A 20,438-nucleotide genomic window follows, 5' to 3' on the forward strand; every position below is an offset into this window, starting at 1 on the left:
TTTGGTGTAATTGTTTTCCAGTAAGAGCCACTGGCTAAGGTGTTGACTGTGTCCTGCTGTACCCTACAAATTTGCTTGCTTGCAAGTTGGACAACAGTTTGCAATGCCTGGCTTAGCATCCCCCTTCTGGAGGCTTATGTGCTGTTAACGCATGTGTAGGTAAAGATGGCATCTCTATGAGGTAAAATCTGTCCTCTTGATGGCAGGTATTTTTATTTATATAAGGTGGGGAGAAGCAAATGTGCTTACTTAATGTATAAGCACTATAACTTTACTGGTGTAAGGCACATCACTGAAAGCCAATGAAACTTGCTTCTGTATTTTTCAAAGCAGAGAAACTTCTGTCCTTTAGTCAAAAAGTATTTTGCCATTGGGGAGGCACCATCACTTTTTGTGTTGCTCTACACAACAATAGGGCAGAAAATGTGAAGGAGGGATGCATGACCAAAACCACCCTACACAGTGATTCCCTTCTTTAGAGGATCTGAGTGGAGAATATTGCCAAAATCCAGTGAATATAAGTGAGCTGCATTAAGTCCAAATTGAGCATGTGGAGCATACATCTCGGAGCTCCTACAGTCTGCTTCCTACTCATAGCCAAAGGTTTCTCTTCATCATCCAAGTTCCCAAGTCTCTTGTCAGCGCCACTGTAACAGCCTCCTGATGAGATAAAAATATATTCAGATCACAACAGTTCTCTCCTGCCCCTCCTGAGCTGTTTGGGAGAGACAGCCTGTGCTCTTGCTTTGTATAGGTTAAAAAATTTGATGTTAGATGCAGATGCTCATGTAACTGTTGTCACAGACCTATGATAGGCAGGATCTACAGCTCTGAGTTAAGGTCTTAAATCAGTCATGTCTTATGGCTGAATTGTAAGTTTGTGTTTTTACCTTGTAGGATCTGTGGAATATTACCAAAGTTTTGAACCTGGACTTTCAAAGCCAGGTATTGTTGAGCACTCTTAAACTCCTAAGAAGGAAGAAACCCAAACAAGCCTGTGTTTCCAAGGGTACTGCATGCTCAGAGCTTCCAGTGAAATCAGTCCACTTACTTTTTTATTTTAAACTGGTTCAGCTGCAGGGTGAAGATGTCCTAGGTGTTCACCACTCCTAGAGAAATAAAATAATTCATCTAAATAGTGTTTATGTTGCATTTTTTGATCTTGATGAATATGATGGCATGTCCAGGATGGTGCTGTCTTCTGCTTGAAGCATGTGAGCTGAATTCATGGTGTTACACTTGGAAGCAAAAAATGCTGGGGTATAGTAAGGAGGTATTGTTTCAGCCTCATGTATGACATTGTAATAGTATGTTTTTTAATGAACAGAGTAGTTACACTTAGTAATGTTTGTTCACTAAAAAGGAAAAGGGGTGTTAAATCATTGTGTTCTTTGATGAATGGCTTGTACACTGAGGAATAAATTGAACAAACTGGCATAGAGCTCAGTGAACATGAAATCAGCTATTAGAAGAAAGCTTGTGAACAAATTCTGAGCCTGATATGCATCTTTTGATTAATGTCCTATCAATCATCCATAGTGGCTACCTTAGCTAAGTCGTGCTGTAATCATTCATGGCTGCTTACAGGAACACTAGCAGGGACTATAGAGCTGCAATAACTGAATATTATTACTGATTTCTCCCTAACTCTTGCTGTGAACAATTACTGTTTTCACTACGTTTCTGCCTTCCTTTATTAAAAAGAATACAATGCAAAATGAAAAGAGAGTTCCTCAAAGACCAGTGAAATTCTCCAAGGGTATTCTTAATGATATTCTGTCGTAAATGGACAAACTATTGTAATACAGAGTTCTCACCAGGAATAATAGTAATGTAATCACATTGAAGCTGTCTTTTTATGAATTGTACTCAAACGAAATATACAGTCAAAGTAATGAACACAGAATTTCTGTGGAATTATTATTTTAAATGGTAGAAATTGTTTTAGCTTTTTTTTATATTACAGTATTTTCAGTTAATGGACTTAACAGCAACACCAATTATGATTTGGATTAAATCCACCCTTTTGACATTAGAAAAAGCCTTGACAGGCTTTTACATTTACACCCCTCTTTTATAAGACCCGATGTTTTAAATTTATATGGCTCTTTTGAACAGTGGGCTTTTTTAAGAAAAAAACCAAATCACTGAATGCACTTCTTATTTTTAATGTTTTCTTCTTTAATAATTTTAAGTTATTGGCAAATGTTTTGGGGAGATCTCATATGCGTGCATGTGAAGATTTAGTTCCACACCATTTATTTCTCAAGTCTAACACAAAGAATGCTTTGGCACTACCCACAGAATAGGTCCTTAGGTGGCAGTGTAATTTCCTCCAAAGTCACCGTAGTCTGGGAAATACAGTGAAGTAATGAAGTGATGACAGGTATTAACATGCATAAGGGGCTTTAATAGACATTTAATGTTGTTTAACTGGAAGAAGGAGAAGTGCTTTCCCATTGGAATATTTCTACATTGAAACTCATTGATCACCAATTTCAGAGGGGAAAGGTTAATCCATCAGTTTCTGTAACCAAACGGCACTGATGGAAATTCTTTGGGTGACATTCTGGATGAACTGAGCTTTCCATCTTTGCAAACAAATGAGTGATATGACAAGCATAGTGTTCAGAACACATTTAACCAATTGATTTTCTCTCCTCTTGTAATAAGATCTAGAGACATATGAAAGAGCGTAGCATGAGCCAAGATTAAAGGAACTGCTTCATACACGTGAACATAGGGGAACTGCATTATCAATAAAAATACTATAAAGCATGTAGGCACCCATTCTTTTTCTTTATATAAAGTTTGTTATTGCAATAAATAGCTGTTATTGAACAGCTTGCCTTTTATTTCAGTTTTTAGGAATTTTATTTCAGTCGACATTCTGTGGTTTCCTGGTAAGTGTTAGGAAAAAGTGTTATGTTTTGTTATGGTATCATTTTTGCACTCACTAGTAAGCCCAGGCCAACTCTGGATTTAAAACCAGGATTTATCATCCTTTGAGGCACCAAGAAAGAGGCGAGGGGGAGAGAGGGAAGGACCAGTTAATGTTAATTCATCAAATGTATTTTAAAGGTTTATTCTGGATTGGTTCCATACTGTAATGACCCTCATCTTTTTCCTCCCTCTTCCCTCCTTTTTCTCCCAAATTCAGCCCTGCTCTGAGTTTCACATACCCTCCTACACCGGTATCCCTCCAGCAAATGCATCAGCAAATTATAAGTCGTCAGCAAACCCTAGGTTCAGCCTTTGGACACAGCCCTCCACTCATCCATCCTGCTCCAACTTTTCCTACCCAGAGACCTATCCCTGGCATCCCCAGTGTCCTGAACCCTATCCAGGTCAGCTCTGGACCTTCTGAGTCCACACAGGTGAGAGACAACAAAAGAAACCTTTGCACCTCATTAGTTTTAAAATGAAATAAATTACATTGTCTCGATGGCAATTTATCACCACTGTCACTGAGATCCTTCCATAATAGTTTTTTTGAAGCTACAGCTTTTGCAGTCTCTTTATTATAAATCACAGGAGTATATGCACAGTTCCTGATTGGTAGCATGCTTTTTAGTCTTCATAAATATTTCAGTGTGCTGCAGCAGCTTTTCATTCCAAACCATCTCTCCTGGATCTTACACAGGAACTGAGTAGAGATGGAGAGTAAGAAAAAGGGGAAAAACTCATGAAGACCACTAACATTCTAAAGATTAGCAGCTTCATCTCTGAGTTTATACATACAAAGTCATATTCTGCCTTCCTGTCATAGGTGTGAGTGACTACAAGTAAGTAACTTGGTCTGTGAGTAACAGAACTCAAAGATAGTGCAGAGGTTCGAAGTTTGTTTTTCAGTGATTTGTGAAACATTGGACTGAGTAGCTTTGAGTTAATAATTTCAATAAACTAAAGTGTATTCTCAAAAGCTGGAGATTTGCAGCAGTGAATCAGCCCCAGATGTGGAGTTTATCACAGTTTGTGGCTTGCCTGTTATTAACTAGTGTTATTTGTTTCCAGATGACCTGGGATAGGTTATTTATCAGTCTGGGGGCTGTTTATCTCCTAGCTAGCTTTTACAAATGTAGAAGCAGATCATGCTGCTGTAGGAAGCATATTGATTTTTTTGTGGGGTCCATTCAAGTTCAGATATCTCTAAAAGATCTCTGGGTTCCTACAAGATCCATTTGCAGGTGTAGATAATGGTGTTCAGTCTAGCACAACAAGAGGAAAGCAAGATTCTGTTTCTGTCAGCAATAGTTTTGCTGTTGACTTGGGAGAATCCAAGACTTCATCTAGAATTTTTTTGGCTGTCTCACATTAGCATTCAGTTCTTCTTCCCATCCACCATTATAGTGGGAAACATTGTAAATGATCCGAGATCATGTGTGCCTATATTAAGTGCAAAAGCTTTCCTCCAAGTTCAAAAAATGAAATATTTCTCTTCTTTATTTAAAAGAGCACACAGTGATTTTACGTTTCAAAATTGCCTTTCTGAAGTTGTCATATGCAAAATGCAGTTCTTTCTATCCATCCCTGGCCTGATAAAACCAGCATTGGTTTGTAGCAAGAAGTGACATCAAATGTCCTCCTTCCTGTTCCCTCCCAGCTCCATTACAAGGTTGAGCAATGCAGCTTTTCCACAAGTTAATGCTATGTAATCGAAGCACAATGTAATTGCATATCCAATATAATTAACAGTGTAGCTTCTCCAAATAAAGTTGTCGAGCAGATTCTCTGTGTTTTTGTTTGGAGCTACATATTTATCACAGTCTAATTTTGTCTTCTTTTGGGGGGAAAAAAAACCTGCCTGCAGCAGAATAAACCCACAAGTGAATCTGCAGTGAGCAGCACTGGAGATCCCATGCACAACAAGCGCTCCAAGATAAAGCCGGATGAGGATCTCCCCAGCCCGGGAGCAGGAAGCGTGCAGGTATGGTGGGCAGGTTACAGTCCTAAGCCTTTCATCTCACTACTGGAGGGAGATTGCACCTTGCCTGAAGCACATCTTTTCAGGCTTCCTGCTCTTGTATGGCCTTTCGTCCAGTGCACACATGGGTGGCCTCAGCAATGAGGTGCTGCTGGGTTACAGGGCAGTGCTGCAGAATGAGGGCAGAGAGGAAGGAGGCTGATGGAGAGGTGCCTCTGATCAGTCAGAGGGTGCTAAACCCTCTCTTTGTTCTGGAAAAGCAAACAAGAGGCATTCAGGTCCTTTACTGAGGACATGTTTTCTGTTCAGATGCCATGCTGCACTGCACTCAGGCCTCAGTGTCAGGCTCCAGTCTCACTTGCTATACTTTCTACACCAGTTAATGCTACTGATTTTAGTCAAGTGACTCCTCACATACAGTGACTTGGGCAGATTTTGTGAGTGAATCCATGAAAATGAAGGAGAGGTCCATCTAAGTCCTTCAGCAGGTTTGCAACAGAAAAATAGCGTGAGTGCATAATCTGAGCCAAATGCTCTACACTAACATCTGACCCTTACCCTGAGCATGTAACAAGCTGGGGAGAATGAGGCACCTTGAGGAACTGACAGTGGAAAGTCAAATGGCAAAATTAGAAAACTGTCTCCTCTTCTTGCCCCTTTTGTACATAGATTGCAGGTGAAAACAGACTACCAAGTAGCCTGAAAATTACCAGTCTGCTATTGGAAAGTTTTTTGTGAGCAAAACTGTCGCTGGATTAACAATGAAAACACACAGGATTGTTGGTGGTCTGGTTTATGTCCAATTGTAATACTAAAGTCAAATTCCAATTAATAAAGCTGTATTGAGTAGTGCCTTTTTCATTAGTGTTACCACTGAATAAGGGAAGTATAAGTTAAGAGCTGGTTAAATAAAGGGAGAGGGAAACCAAACTTTTATGATTTGCTTTGAATTGAGATGTAAAGGGATTCTTTTTTTTTCTAGAAATTTACTGCAGTACTTCCAGGGAGGATTTTTTTTTTTTCTACATGGATAGTCTGCACATGTCTTTTGATGTATCAGGCCTGTTTTGGGATTCTGTATTTTGGAGAATGGAATAATAGAGTGAATTGAGAGTGAAATAATCTGCACCCCTACCTTTCTTTTAATGCTGAAATAATTCACTTTTCTTCCTCCTCAATTTCAGAATTTCCTCTCTTCTCTCCTCACCCCTGTTTTTTCCTCTCTCCAGGAGCAGCCAGAGGGAATGACCCTGGTAAAAGAGGAAGGGGACAAAGATGAAAGCAAACAGGAGCCTGAAGTGGTCTACGAGACAAACTGCCACTGGGAAGGCTGTTCCCGGGAGTTTGACACGCAGGAACAGCTCGTGCATGTAAGTTAATGGTATTCAGGAACTGGATTTCAAAACTACGTGACCTTTTTCATGGAGGTCAGGTTCTCTGACCCTGTGCTGAGTCAAGTTTCTTAGCTAACAGCGCTGCAAACTGGAGAGGGGTTTATGAGTTTCTGAGAATAAAGAAAACTCAGAGCCACGGTGCTTGACCTGTTCAGTCAGCTAAAGCTTAGTGTAAAATTCAATAAAGTCTTCAATAGAGATTGTAATGGCTCTGATCCTGTAAGCCAGCAAATGCTATTTTGAGTTAGAGACTTTGATAGTTATTGAGTAATAGTAAGCTGGACATGAATTATTATTAACCTTTAGCCAAGTTGGATTCTTTCTCCTCAAAAGGGACTGTAACAGTAGAAATGGTTGAAGGGAATTCCTCCCCTTCCCTAAGGGGGTTTTTGATATCAGTTTACTGTTGTGATGTAAACTAGAGTGGATTATTAGGCTAAAACATGGAGACTGAATTATTTCAGTCTTTCTAGCAAAAACAAACTGTATGCTTTGTTTATGCTTTTCAAGTATTAGTTGTATCTACCTTGCTTTTTCTTCTTCTCTACCACTTCCCCAAAATAAGTTGTTTTTACTATTTTGTAGTATTGAAAGCTAGAAAGTGAACTGTGAAAATACAGAATATAGCCTGCCAACTACATCCTCCCTCATTTCCACCCTCCTAAGCTAGCAGTGCCTCTCTTAATTACCAGCATTATAGAACATATCTAAATACTCTGGAGAAAAAAGGAATTCCTAGCACAGATTAGAGAGTAACATCTCCAGCAAATGATCAATGTGTCGGAACCATATTAATTGTAGAAAACCATTCAATACTTTCATGGAGATCATACAAAATCTACCGCATTATCGCACTATGTGGCATATGTGTTACGGAAGTAACGTGTTCAAAAATGCACTTTTTCACAAAAAAATAAATAATAATTAAAAAGCAAACAACCCCCCCCCACCATGTATATCTGAACACTATGCAAAATGGTAAACTGATGCTGTAAAGCTGATTTTAGTACAGCAATTCCACCTTTCACTTCTTGATTGTGAGAGCCTCTTGGCGCTGCAGTTATTCGTCAAGATGCGTTTTCAGTTTCCTGTTATTACTAGGTAGTAGTAGCAGTAACAATAATAATAAATTAATAACTATCACAAACCAAAATAATGGCAAAAATGTGACATTTTGAAAGAATCCTTTGGACACATTTTGCACAAAAATACCCTAACATTTTAGTATGCCGAGGTGAAATGTGAGGATAGACTGCTCCCATGTTGTAAGAATGTTTTGGGAAGAAATGGCATACGAACGGTTGCTGCAAGGGGTCAGACACATTTAAAAGATCAAGTGTCAGTCTTGCAATTTATTCCATGTAAATAGAGCAGTTGACATCATCTGGGATTCTGTACAGGCATGGTCTTTATATTTACTGATAATTTTAAGGCTGGAGCTTGATGCCTGTCAAACCTTTCTCAATATTCAGAATGGGTCATCGTGATGATAATAAATATTTTACACCAAAAATATATGAAATAAAAGAGAAATTTAGAATAAAACTGCCCTTGGTAATGAAAGAAAGGGTTTTTTAAGTTTCAAACAAGATTTAATTTAATTTCACTGTGCCTTTTATCTAATAGCTAATGATTTGTAGTTTCAGGTGAATTGAATTGACAATGGCATAGCTTGGTTTTGGTTGGGTTCTTTTAAATGCATTTTTTCATTTCTGGTGTGATTTTTCTAGTTATTCTGATTACTATAAGGGCAAGACTCCTCTGAACAAAATGTGTTTCTTATGTTTTTTCATAATGGCAACATATGAAATGGGGTTCTCTAGACATAAAGAAGGCAGATAAAAAATGTTTCTATGAGACAAGAATTTCTTTCTGGCAGGGCGCAGGATTCAGCTATGTTATTGATGGCATTTTAGATTATGAGGTGCAAATCCTGACTTGATACTCTGAAGACAATAAAATCATCATCATCATCATCATCATCATCATCACAACCATCACATTCAAGTAGCATAAATCACCCTGTGAGAGTCAGCGTGACTCAGTGATGGGGCCCTGGTTTGTGATTTCTTTTGCAGCTCTGACAGTGCCCTGCTGTGGGGACTTGAGTGAGTTATTTCTGTCCAGAATTGCAAAGGGCTTTAGACATCTAACTCTGTTTGAAAGTATCTCCATTCACCCCAGTCTGTCCTACATTTTGTCTGCCTTTGATTGCCACAGCCATCTGATAGTCAGCTGCAACAACTAGGGAAATGATGTCTGAGTCTCAGTAGGGCCTCATACGGGAGGGCAGTCCTGGTTTTGCCTGGGTGTGTGACTCCAGCAGAAAGTGTTCAGTCCCTGAGCAGCAGTTTGATCCTTGAAAATCTTCTTACTGATGTGGTTCATGTACACCTCCTACCCAAGCACTGGTGATTAAATCCGAGTAGATACAAATGGCTGTAGCTGAGCTTACCTCAGTGTCTTTGTGCTGGATGAGTTCCTGACTTGGGGTGTGCATATGTACACTTGAACTCTGCACAGACAGAGTATGTGTCTTAGCAGCATGAATCTATCCTTTATTCAGTAATATTTACACTACAGGAGTAGCTGGAGGCCTCATCAAGCCCAGAGTCCTATGGTGCTAGAGGCTGCTCAAACACAGGAGAAGGAATGGCCCTGATAAAGGCATGAGGTCTTCAACCTGCAGCTCCAGGGCCACGTGCGTCAGGCTGTTCAATGCTGCCATGAGGTACCTGAGCTAGCTCGTGTACAGACAGGGCTGTAGCTAGGATCACACTGTTAACTCTCAGATATTGCAGCAGAGCTCTGCAACATTGCCTCTCCTGCCTGCACATGCTGCTGCCCTGCAGGTGATTCCCCTACTCAGCAGACTCAGTAGAGCCTCAGTTTCTCCAGCCGAGCCTGAAGGAGGGGACATCAGAAGTATATAACCATCCAGGTGTGTTGACATGGTAGTAATCATCAAGGTAGAGGCAAGTGGAATAGATAAAAGTGACAAAGGCTCAAATTGCCCTTGGAAGACACATCTGGATAATATCTACTGGCTTGCCAATGTTCTCTGGCACTCAAATAAGCATGAGCAGAGGGCTACAGTCAGTGTTCAGAAGTTTGGATGGATGTGATACAGCACTATACATGTGATACTATGTCATTCGCACACCTACTTGCCCATACTGTGGGTTGTCAAGTGAACTAATATGAAAATGAGTGAGCTCTGCAGACCTTCACAAGGGGTTGCAAGAAACCCCTTCTTTGTCACCCACTTCATTGAGTAAATGGTATGTAGAATATATTCGGTAGAAAGGAAAATGCATTTGGATATTTGACTTGGAAGTATTTCAAGTTATTCTTTCACCCGTACAATGCCCCAAACCAGTTCCCTGGACTCGGGAAGTTCATCTGGGAAGAGGAAATTTGTAAAATGAAGAGTTTCAGAAAAAACATTCTTCTGTATCCTGGTGGGGCTAAATTTTCAGGAGCTACAGAGACTAGCTGTAAGTCTTCTAATGAATGTTCGGGTTTTTTCAGGGGAATAAAAGCTACTGTTGGTAGCTATACATAATTGTAAGCTCAGACCCAGAACTTGTGGTGGCACAGCTTGTGATCCAAGCGTTGCACCTGAAAGCACTGGAAGTTTAAAGGAACTGCAGTGTTCAAGGAAAAGATGGAAGCATATATCTAGATTTGTTTTGATTCCTAAAAGGTCAGGTACCTTAGTATGTATTCATTTGTGCCATGTGGAGCAGAGCTCCAGAGAGCTTTTGCACAATACACAATGGACACAGTTCATATTGTAGATGTCATTACTTCCATTGTGTATAGGATGTATACACAAGCACTTATGCATGTGTTTTGAAAGAGGTAAATATGAATTTATATATATTCTGTTCTCCTTTCACGGGAGGATAGCTTTATTATGTTTTTGGGAATGATGGGACCCAGCTTACTTTGAAGTTAACTGTAGGTGAATCAGATTCTGGCAATACCAGCATTACAAATTGTTATGTGATACAGCATGCATGTATGCATAAAAACATAATCTGTGTCTGAATATGTGGCATAGCTTTAAAGCAGAAATTGCAATCTTGAGCCCAATAGTCAGCATTTGATGGCATTTTTCTGCATTACTTTCTGTAGCAAACTCCTTCTGTTACTGTAAAATGTGGGCACCAGTGAAAGTGTGCTTAGACCCCAAGATACAGTGTTTTCTGACTGAATTTATGAACAGGACCTGCGCTGCTATGGATAAATAACTGGAAAGCTACATAAAAGAATCGTTATTGACCCACCCAGAAAGGCCTGACACCAAAATTATTTTGGTGCAGAAGCTCTTATTTTCAAGCAATATATGCCACTTAGGATTCAATATGGTTAAATTTTCATGATACATACACCAAAAGGCAAGGTGTTAAACCATTCAGACACTCTGCCTTATTTATAGCACCCATCCATCCTCCCCCTCATCGCCCCTTACAGTTAATAGAAAGATTCATGATTCTTCATGGTTGTCTATCTAGCGTCTGACAGTACCGACTGCCCTGCTAAAGCAAGTCACTATCTATAATTGATATCCTTCTATGGAATAGGGTACTGGCTGCAATTGAAGGGTTTTGCTGAAAGCTCTTAAATCCTGACAAGTTGTGCCCTTGTTCTGGTTCAGTCGCTGAGCTTCACTGCTGGGATCCCAGGGTTATTTGAAGTTGGTTCAAAAGGGGTGCGTATGTTGCACATTAGCAAATCACAAAGTTGCAGAGCCACGTTAGAGCCACCACTGCATTTGACTGCCAGGTAGTCTTACTTATGCTCCTGAAAAGATTGCTTACATTATTGTTTGAATATGTATATTATAGGCTGTCTGTCTCTCTTTCTCTCTTTCTGCTTTTCCTTCTCTCTTTCTCTTTCCCTTATTATTATTATTTTAAAAAAATCTTATTTATTTTAAAGCCTCAGTTTGCTGCTGGGGTTTTTATCATTCAGCTGTTTAATTAATTTCTCTGCCTAGTGAGATATTATAATTGGGCTTAGCTGAGCTCAAGTTTGTTTTAAATATGTGATAAATGCACTTGAGCGCCCAGAAGCTAATAAGATATTGTATATTTTTATAAATTTGCTTTTTGTTGCAGTTTGTCTTTTTTTTTCCCCCAGAAATCAGTCTAAGAATAAAATGTTGCAAAGGGTTAGACACTAAAGATAAAAGTTTATTCAAGAAAATTATCCTTCAAGGAAATGACTCAAGTTATTGTTAAATATTAATACAATGGCAATCAGAAAAATGCAGCGCTGCCTATTTCTCATCCCCCTTGCTGTGTAGCCTTGATGATAATTATTTTTTATTCAAAAATATGCTTGGAGAACTGTAGAGCTATTTTTTGTTAATGTTTTCTCCTTAATTGTACAGCAATAAAATTCTTTTATTGTTGTTACATCAGATGAGATCAAGAAGCCCTAAACTGACAGCAATGACTTACATTCAGGATTGCATTTGCTAAGGTCTCCCTGCCTATTTCAAAGCCTGGTGACTGGAACAATCATCTGGCAATCCTTGGGGCAGCTGCTGTAATGCTCCACCAGGCTCCCTTATTGCACCAGAAGAAGGCTTCTTATGTTTCTCAGGTACCCACATGTACCCAAGGTAATTTCAGTGCACTGAGAATACACAGGAGAACCACTACCTGAAGTTCTCTGACTTCAGTGTCTGAATGTTTTTGCCCTCCACTCCTGGAGAAAAAGGTGGGCTCAGCTCCAGCCAAGAGGAGTTGCCAGTGATCCACAAAGACCTGCATAAAACTTGGAAAGTGCCCAAATCCTGCCTTGGCTCAGGTTTTGCAGCCTCTATCATGATATGAGGTTCCTTAATTAATGATGTGCACCTTGAAACACTTAAGAGTGTGTCTGATGGGGAGGTGAGGAGCACAGCACTCTCTGAAGGACAGGACCTCTTTGGAGTGGGTCATTTTGGTTGCCCAGAAATAAGAACACTCAAAGTCAGTAGACTGGAAATTCCCACTTCCACTGTTGCCTTTTAGCCTGTGGCTGCTTCCTCAGCTCCTCTCCTGTAGGAGAGTGGTAGCTTCACATCTCTTCTCAAAAAAAAAAAAAAAAAAAAAAAAAAAAAAGCAACTACAATAGGAGAATAAGCCAGATTAGAGCAATTCCCCTGAGATATAGCTGCAGTGGCAAAACTATAAATGACCCTGAGAATGGGCCATTGACTACTGCTGGAAGGAGGAGAAACTACCTGGTAAGCAAACAGCCTGGAGCTGCTAAAGCCTCCAGGATGCCACACTTCACTGTGTGGGTAGGCATCTAGAGCTGAAAGTAGGCAATTACACACAGCTGCCCCAAAATGCAGATTATTCTTCCTGTACCAGTGCTTTCTTTTCTCTGGGCACTGGAGATGTGCTTGCAAACTGGCCATAGTACAGGTGAAGTCCCAGCTATGTGAAGGAAGTCCCTTCACAGTCCCAGGGGTGTGTAATTTACACATCCCGGTTTGCATACATCTCCAAATCCGTGCAGGGATTTACTTAATTTTTAGTTCTTCTTAGCAGGGGCAGTTTTCAGTGCATTTTCATTTCAGTTTTATTTGGCTCTAATGCAGTAACACACAGAGATTTCAGCCCATTTGCAGGCTCATTGTGCGTGGCAGTGACAGCTACTGCCCTGAAAGGTTCAGAAATGTTTCCTTTAAATTGAAAAGAGTAAGGAATAGATAAGAACATGAAATGCATTATGGTAATAATTTTTTCCTGACGAAAGGAGTATGTTTTACAATAGCAAAGGGGATTTTGTTGATGGTTTTATTCCATTTCATCTTATTTTATTTTTTACTAGCTGGGTTCCAGACCCTTATCCCTATTTGAGAAGCAATGCTGTGGACAAAGAAATCTTTCTTCAAGTGAGACAAGCACAGGGCTTGGGTTGAAGGTGGGGACAACACGGAGAAGTCAGGGAGTTGTTTCAGAGGCAAGCAAGTGCCATGGGAAGGGTTTCCCAATTTTTTGCATCCCGTCATTACATTTGACCTCTGTAGCTGCGAGGGAACAAGGGGGAGGAAAGAGGGGGAGAAGAGATTCTAGCAAATAATCCTGAGAAACATCTGTCCAGAATTTTTTAGATGTTGCAGTCTCTTCCTTACTGCCAGTTTAAAGTCTGAGTTATAATTAAGACATCACCTTACTGTGCTGTATTATAGGCTGTTTAACCCATAGTTTTGAACTGTGCCAGAATGGTAGCATTGTTTATAGGCCAGCAATTCATTACACAGCATAGGAAAGCCAGTAAGCAGATCTCTGCCCCTTAGAGCATGTTCATTCTCTCTTGGTTTCCCTACAGCTACTGAATACAGACTTGTTTAAATAAAGCAAGTCTTTAACCCCCCATCAAAGGTAACCATGTAAGTGGGGTCGGGTTTTAAGGTTAAGCAACCACAGAGGGACCTCACTGCTGTTCTTTAGCCTCAGTAGCCCTTGGGGTCTGGCATGGCCCCTGTTTGCTGTTTGCCTTCCCAGCACATTCTTGCTCTGCACCAGCCACTGTGGTGCCCTTCCAGCAGCGTTAAAAGTCAGCACTGCTGCCTTGTAAAGAGATCTTACTCACTCTGGGCTTGACCCAAAGGCCAGCTGTGCTTTGGCTCAGGTCCTCTTAAGCACTCTACTACACAAGTGAGTTGGCAGTTCCCCTACCTTGAGTCTGGCTTTTGATGAATCACAGAGGAGAAGGGGAAAAAAAAATAAAGTGGGGATTTCTTTTTTTGATAGAGAAAGGTTTACAAAAAAATAAATCCACCCTAATCTGTGAAGTATTAAGAGGGGATTTAGAGAGGGAAATGTAATCATTTTTTAATTTTAATTCCTTCGTAATTAGCATTTCTTTCACAGCATTAGGAAAACTTGTTGTTAGTCTTTGGCCATTACAGCTACTGTTCATATGAGTTGCCAAAGTCGTTGTCCCTGAAAGAGGTTGCTGAAGTATGATATGTCATTGAGCCTGTTTTTTTCACTGCTGTGTGTAGGGCTGAACTGTGCTCCTCCTGCATGCTGCGGAGTTACTCTAGCCATTCAGACAGAAATCTTACCAAGTGGGCACTTGAGTGGAAAGGGTTGTGCATGGCAGGGAGGTTTCGCCTCTGTCCTGCTTTTAATCACAAAGCACTATTTAGGTGGTTTGCGGATATTTGCACTTACCTGATGCGTTTATTTTGCCTGAGAGTTCAGCTAGTGAACTCTTCTTTCATAGGTGGTTTCCAGTTTTGGAGAGAAGTGTAGGATAAAATGCTACCAGCCAAGTCTCAGTGGTGTCCATGCTGACTGACAAACATGCAGGCAGGAATAAAGGTGCAGACTCAATTGGCTCTTCGGTTGCTTACTCTTGTTGGCATATCATGGAGAAGAGAGAAAAAGGAAGTCTTTGCCTGCTTTTTTTGCTGCCTCTGATCTGTAAAGAAGGTGGGCCTTGTGCATTGACTCCAGATACCAGGTGGGCCAGGACAAAGCAGATTTGCCTGGACAGAGCTGTGGTTTCTGTGCAGCTTTTTCCTGCCTTGCTACTGCTTACTGAGTGTTTTGCTGTAGCCTTTGTTACTGTGGTGAAGCAGTGGAACATCTGCCTCAAACCTTCTGGAGTCCTCTCTTGGATGTGCCTCTCTCTGCCCTGCTTTTGTTGCCTTTCAATGAGTAAGGTTTTATCCATAGTGCAGCCCATTTTTGTATCTTTGTCACAGGTGCCATGATCTGCCTCATAGCTACCTATAGTCTACCCAAAAGGTTTGCCCATGGAAACCTGATACCTGGGAGAACAGTGCTGGCCCAGCAATTGCATGTGGAAATGCTTTTTCTTAGCCAAAAGTGGCCGGTCAGCATGAATGAACAGAGGCAGGCACAGGCAAGCTAAATAGAGATGCAAGTCCAGCTTTTACATTTCGTTTTGAGAGGGCCGGGCTGCGTGAATTCTTTTCTGCAAATCTCTTGGTTGCATAACCTCCATATAGAATTAAAAATAAAAGCAGATGAGCCTTTTATCGTGTTGAAACAAATTTAGTGTTCTACGGTGCTTAAACTTTTGTGTGACTTTTCTTCAAGGTTTCGAGTACCTAATCTTTAAAATGAATGGGTGGTGGTTTTGTCAGGAGTGGTCCTCTGGTGGCTTGCACTGTAGGTATGAGGTCTGCATATTCCATTCTTACGTGTATCACAGGGCTGAGATGCTGCAGTTCTCTGTGAGATAAAGTAGTCAAGCTGAAAATGAAACAAAGCTCTAACTGTATCCCTCCTTGTGTTTAGCAGAGATAAACTACAGTGGAGTCTCAGTGCTGCTCCGTTTGGCTTCTGGCAGCAGCTTTAATTGGTAAAATGCAGATTTTTTTTTTTGATCAAGAGAGGATTATTCTTGTTATCAGTCTGGAGCATCTTATTTCAAGATGAAAAGGCTTCGCTGAATTACAGATGCCAACATTTTTACAAAGCACTTTGGCGATTGACATCTCAAAGAGAAAGTATGATTTATTAGCCTATAATGTCTAACACTGAGCACTGGGCCAGGTCCCACTGATTTGTGAAATTGCTTAATATGAATTGCCTTTTTGTGTAATTCAAGCCCCAGGTTTTTCAAATAAACTTAGAATATAAAATGTATGAAACATTACGTACCGGGAAAGGGGGAAGAAGGGCAATGGGTCTGTGTAGGTAAATGGAAAAGAAAGAAGAAAAGCAAAGACAAGCAGGCAGAAAGGCAGAAAGAAAGAAAGGGAGAAAAGAAAGAAGGAAAGAGAAAGAGAGGAAAGGAAAGAGAGAGGAAAGGGAAAAGGAAAGGGAAAGGGAGAAAAGAAAGAAGGAAAGAGAAAGAGAGGAAAGGAAAGAGAGAGGAAAGGGAAAAGGAAAGGGAAAGAGAGAAAACGGAAAAGGAAAGGGAAAGGGAAGGAAAGGAAAGGGAAAGGGAAGGAAAGGGAAGGAAAGGGAAGGGAAGGGAAGGGAAGGGGAGGGGAGGGGAGGAGAGGAGAGGAGAGGAAAGGAAAGGAAAGGAAAGGAAAGGAAAGGAAAGGAAAGGAAAGGAAAGGAAAGGAAAGGAAAGGAAAGGAAAGGAAAGGAAAGGAAAGGAAAGGAAAGGAAAGGAAAGGGAAAGGAAAGGAAAGGAAAGGAAAGGAAAGGAAAGGAAAGGAAAGGAAAGGAAAGGAAAGGAAAGGAAAGGAAAGGAAAGGAAAGGAAAGGAAAGGAAAGGAAAGGAAAGGAAAGGAAAGGAAAGGAAAGGAAAGGAAAGGAAAGGAAAGGAAAGGAAAGGGAAAAGAAAAGAAAAGAAAAGAAAAGAAAAGAAAAGAAAAGAAAAGAGAAAAAGAAAGACCTACCTCTAAATCCATCTTGGTGGTGCTTTTTTACAGTAGTTTGGTTGATATGTTGGCAGGGTAAAGATTAATAACAAGCCTTGTCGCTATCAGTACCTGCTTGTCGATTCTCTGTAACAGGGCTGTCTGTTCAGCATGGAAATTATTGATTAAATAAAAATTGCTATTAGATTGTGATGTGATCCATAATCACAAACAATGGTGGACATTCCTCTTTCAGATCCCAAGCCATGCATCAAGTTTTTCCTTGCAGTAATTTATATTGTGCTGACACTCGCACCCATTAGGCTTTTATCCTCTCCTACATATGTCAAGAAAGCACTAAAAGAAAGAACAGCAGCAGCACAGCAGCAGGTAGGCACTCAGTAAATTTTCAGAGAAGCAAAACACATCTATGTCCATCCTTTGCTTCCAGTTAGCAGTGATTAGTTAGCTCCCTTACCCCAGCAATGATTTCTGCTGGATAAGGGCAATGCCCCCCTGAATTCAGGGATCTTTTTGAGAGTGTTTTTAGTGAGGGCAAGAGCTTGAGCCACAAATCTGTGTACCTGAGATGCTCACTGTCCTTTTTTCCCTCTGTTACTCTCGTGTCGTGAGTTTTATTTATGATCTTTGTTGAAGGTACACCCATGAGTAGGCCCTCCATGTCAGGATGGCGTGGAAAGGGGTCTTATGTAAGGAGATCCAGTGTGGATTTGTGGTGTTTTCTTATTCTGGAGTGTGAAGGACAAGCGACTTTGCTGTTCCTCTTTAGCCCTGACGTTTCCGAATTCAAGGAGTCTAGGATTGGAGCACTGGAGTTAAGACTGCATCACTTTAGGCAGTGTTAATTAAAAACAAAGTGTCACACTCTTCACAGTGCATGTGAGCACAGTACCTACATTCTTCCTCTCATGAGAATCTTTGTCTAATACTAAAGGAAAAACTTAAAAACTCAAAAATGTTTTTCAGAGTTTTGCCACTTATAGGAATTATGCCCACACAGCTTTTCTGTCCCTTTGTCTCAGAAGGCCTTAAACAATACACGTATGTCAAAACTGATCAAGGATCAAGCCCAGCTGGCCTGGCTGCTAGGGAGAGGCATCTCTGTAACTCTGGACTGTGCATTGTAGATTGTTTTGTCAATTAACAGCACTAGGCAGGATTACTACGTGAGTACAAGAGCTCAAGTACTGCGTCTGTACAAGAGCTGAGAATATAGAAGCTTAATATACTATGGATACAAAATGATTTTTAATTTTATTTTTTTTTTTTGCTGGTGGTGTAATTTTTGGTAGTAAAATAAAGGCTTTATCCTTTAAAATGTGCTGGTAATGTTACCATATGATGTATATTTCTCTGTATCACCACTGTTAGGGTAGTTTTTGTATACTTTTCTTATGCCTAATATTTCTAATACTGCTGCAGATAACTTAGAAGATCCTAGCAGCAGCAGCTGCCTGTTTACCATAATAGGCTCGGTTTAAAGAGTTTTTAACAGTGGGCTTTGCTTCATTATGCAGGGTAAATAAAAAGTTTTCAGGCTTGGCTGCTGTCATTTAAATCAAGAGGCCACTTCATTTTGCAAAGCTGGAGCATGTGCCTTGCACACCTCACTCCAGTGCAGCCACTTTCTCTGTGTGGATAAGAGCCAAGGGATTACCAGCCAGGAAATTAATTGCCAAGGGGATTCCAACACTTACAGTTAGTTAAAAAAAAGCCTGAATGAAGAAGTTAATCACATTCTGGAGGAGCTAGGCTCCATCTCTCAGAGTTTTTGGCTGAGGGGGAGTTACAGAGCTACACGACTGCCGTTTGGTTTACTCCGGCGAACTTTTGGGGTTGACTGCCAGCTTAAGTCTGTCCCATTCAGAAGGTGCCACAGTGGTGTATAGGAGAAGAGGTGACTTAAGATAAACCAGACTATTTAAGATTGATTTTTAGTTACCAGAAGCACCTGTAAATTCACTGCAGTGTAATCAAAGTTGGTCTGTGGAATGCAGGGCAGAAAAAATAAGAGCCTGTGGCTCTTTTGTAAGTGTGTTAGGTGATACCCTCATAGTCTACGAAGAGATGCTGCACAGTTTCCATTCCAACAGCTCAAGCATCTGTAGATATGTCACAAGGCTGTCTTGTGGTATATGTGAGAGAATTGAAAGTGCTATCTTTTGGCAAGAGGAACATGAAAAAAGGTATCTCTGCTGCTGGTCCCTGGAGCATCAAGGGTGACTGACTTCTAACATGTGACTAAGGTTGTTGTTAACCCCATTTGTGGTAGAATGTGACAGGGATGACCAAGCCTAGTGTGGATGTGGAAGGTAAATTGCAAACCCATGGCCAGTGGAAAAAAGTTCACGAAGGTCTCAGAGGAGCAATAAACTGTTGCATGTTCTGGTGCTTGTTAGAAATGTTTTTTAGAGGTGTTAGAAAGGAAACATTCCAAATACTTCTCTTAGCCACGATGCCACGGTTTTAACACACTGCTCTTTTTGTCACCCCCTGATGTTGGATTAACTCTACTAGAATCTGCCCTGTCATGAAACAAATGTTGAAATCTACATCGCCTAGTAAAGATTTTGGTAATGTTTATCACTGGCACCGTTTTTATTTGTGGTTTCTTTGAAATGTGTATTTCTCTTAGTTTTGTTTTTTTTTATTCATTTTATTGCAACAAGTGGATCAGGCATTCTTCTAATATGAATGGCAGCTTTAGTAGATTATGCATAAGGAGATAGTAAGGGCATATATTGAAAAAAAAGTCTTGCTATTCAGCAGTCTCTGCAGATGTAGCATTGGTATGTTTTTCATACAGGCAAATTGAATGTGTCCATGTGGTAAGCATAGGACTCTTTTTAAAAAAATTTAAAAGGCTGATTGCTTTACACAACAATATCCTGCTGAGGAATAGCTTTTGCTTCATTTTAAGTGGATCAGAATTAGCTGTGCCGTGATCATTAGCAAAGTACTAAAAGCAGAGGCAAGTGCATGGTTTTATAAAATCTAACCCATGCTTGAACTAAACAAAGTGTATGTTGTGAAAGTCCTGTCTGCATGCTCAGTGCCAGTGGCCGCATGCTTAATACACCCTGAAGAGCAGATCCTGTTTAATTGTCAGACATTTACCCAATTCACCCCATTAGGAGCATAAGGTTTGAAGTTACAAGAAAGCAATGATTTAACTTTTTTGTGTGGGATAAATGATTTTGTTAATCCTTCTGCATATATGGATGGCCCTAACTACCAGTCTGGGAGTTTAGAGGACTTCAAAATCTTGTTTAAATGTTCCTTTTTAGCTTGTTCTCACTCAGTCTTCCTATAGACTTTCATAGATTCATAAATTGGCTCGTGGGATAGTAATGGGTTCTATCTGCTAATACAAAATGATATACAGTTGCTTAACTGTATGGTTACATTCTACCTCAAACAGTGTTGGTACTAATTTGCTTGCCTGTGTCTTTCCAAACCTGTGCACTGAAAGGCACTGTAGATTCTAACAGATTTTTTTCATTAAAGCCACACAACTTTTATAAAAGAGCTCTGGCTTTATATATTAACTTAGCATACCACACTGTTGGGGTATTTTGCTGAGTACTTTTTTTACTTCCTTTTTTTTTTTGTCTGCTCTAGGCATCTTTACTGTATTTTACAGTATTTATTTCTTGGCGCCACCAATCAGGTCTGTGCTGTGGAATGTGAAGATTAGAAATCTCTTTCCATTTTATTTGCTTGCGAACATGCTCTGTTTTAAAGGAAAATATTATTACTTTGAGCGGGATTTGAACCCACAGCTCAATAACTGACT

General features: G+C 40.3%; 1 protein-coding gene across 1 annotated transcript in view; it reads left to right on the top strand.

Annotated features, from left to right (window-relative positions):
- Positions 1–20,438, top strand: part of GLI3 (GLI family zinc finger 3) — a 208,151-nt gene that overhangs the window by 164,837 nt on the left and 22,876 nt on the right. The window contains exons 8-10 of the mRNA XM_008498278.2: positions 3,161–3,377; positions 4,811–4,927; positions 6,154–6,294. Of these exons, the coding sequence (XP_008496500.2) occupies positions 3,161–3,377; positions 4,811–4,927; positions 6,154–6,294 (475 nt within the window). The remainder of the gene's footprint in view (positions 1–3,160; positions 3,378–4,810; positions 4,928–6,153; positions 6,295–20,438) is intronic.

This window comes from Calypte anna, chromosome 2 (genome assembly GCF_003957555.1).
Source record: "Calypte anna isolate BGI_N300 chromosome 2, bCalAnn1_v1.p, whole genome shotgun sequence".
NCBI lineage: Eukaryota > Metazoa > Chordata > Aves > Apodiformes > Trochilidae > Calypte > Calypte anna.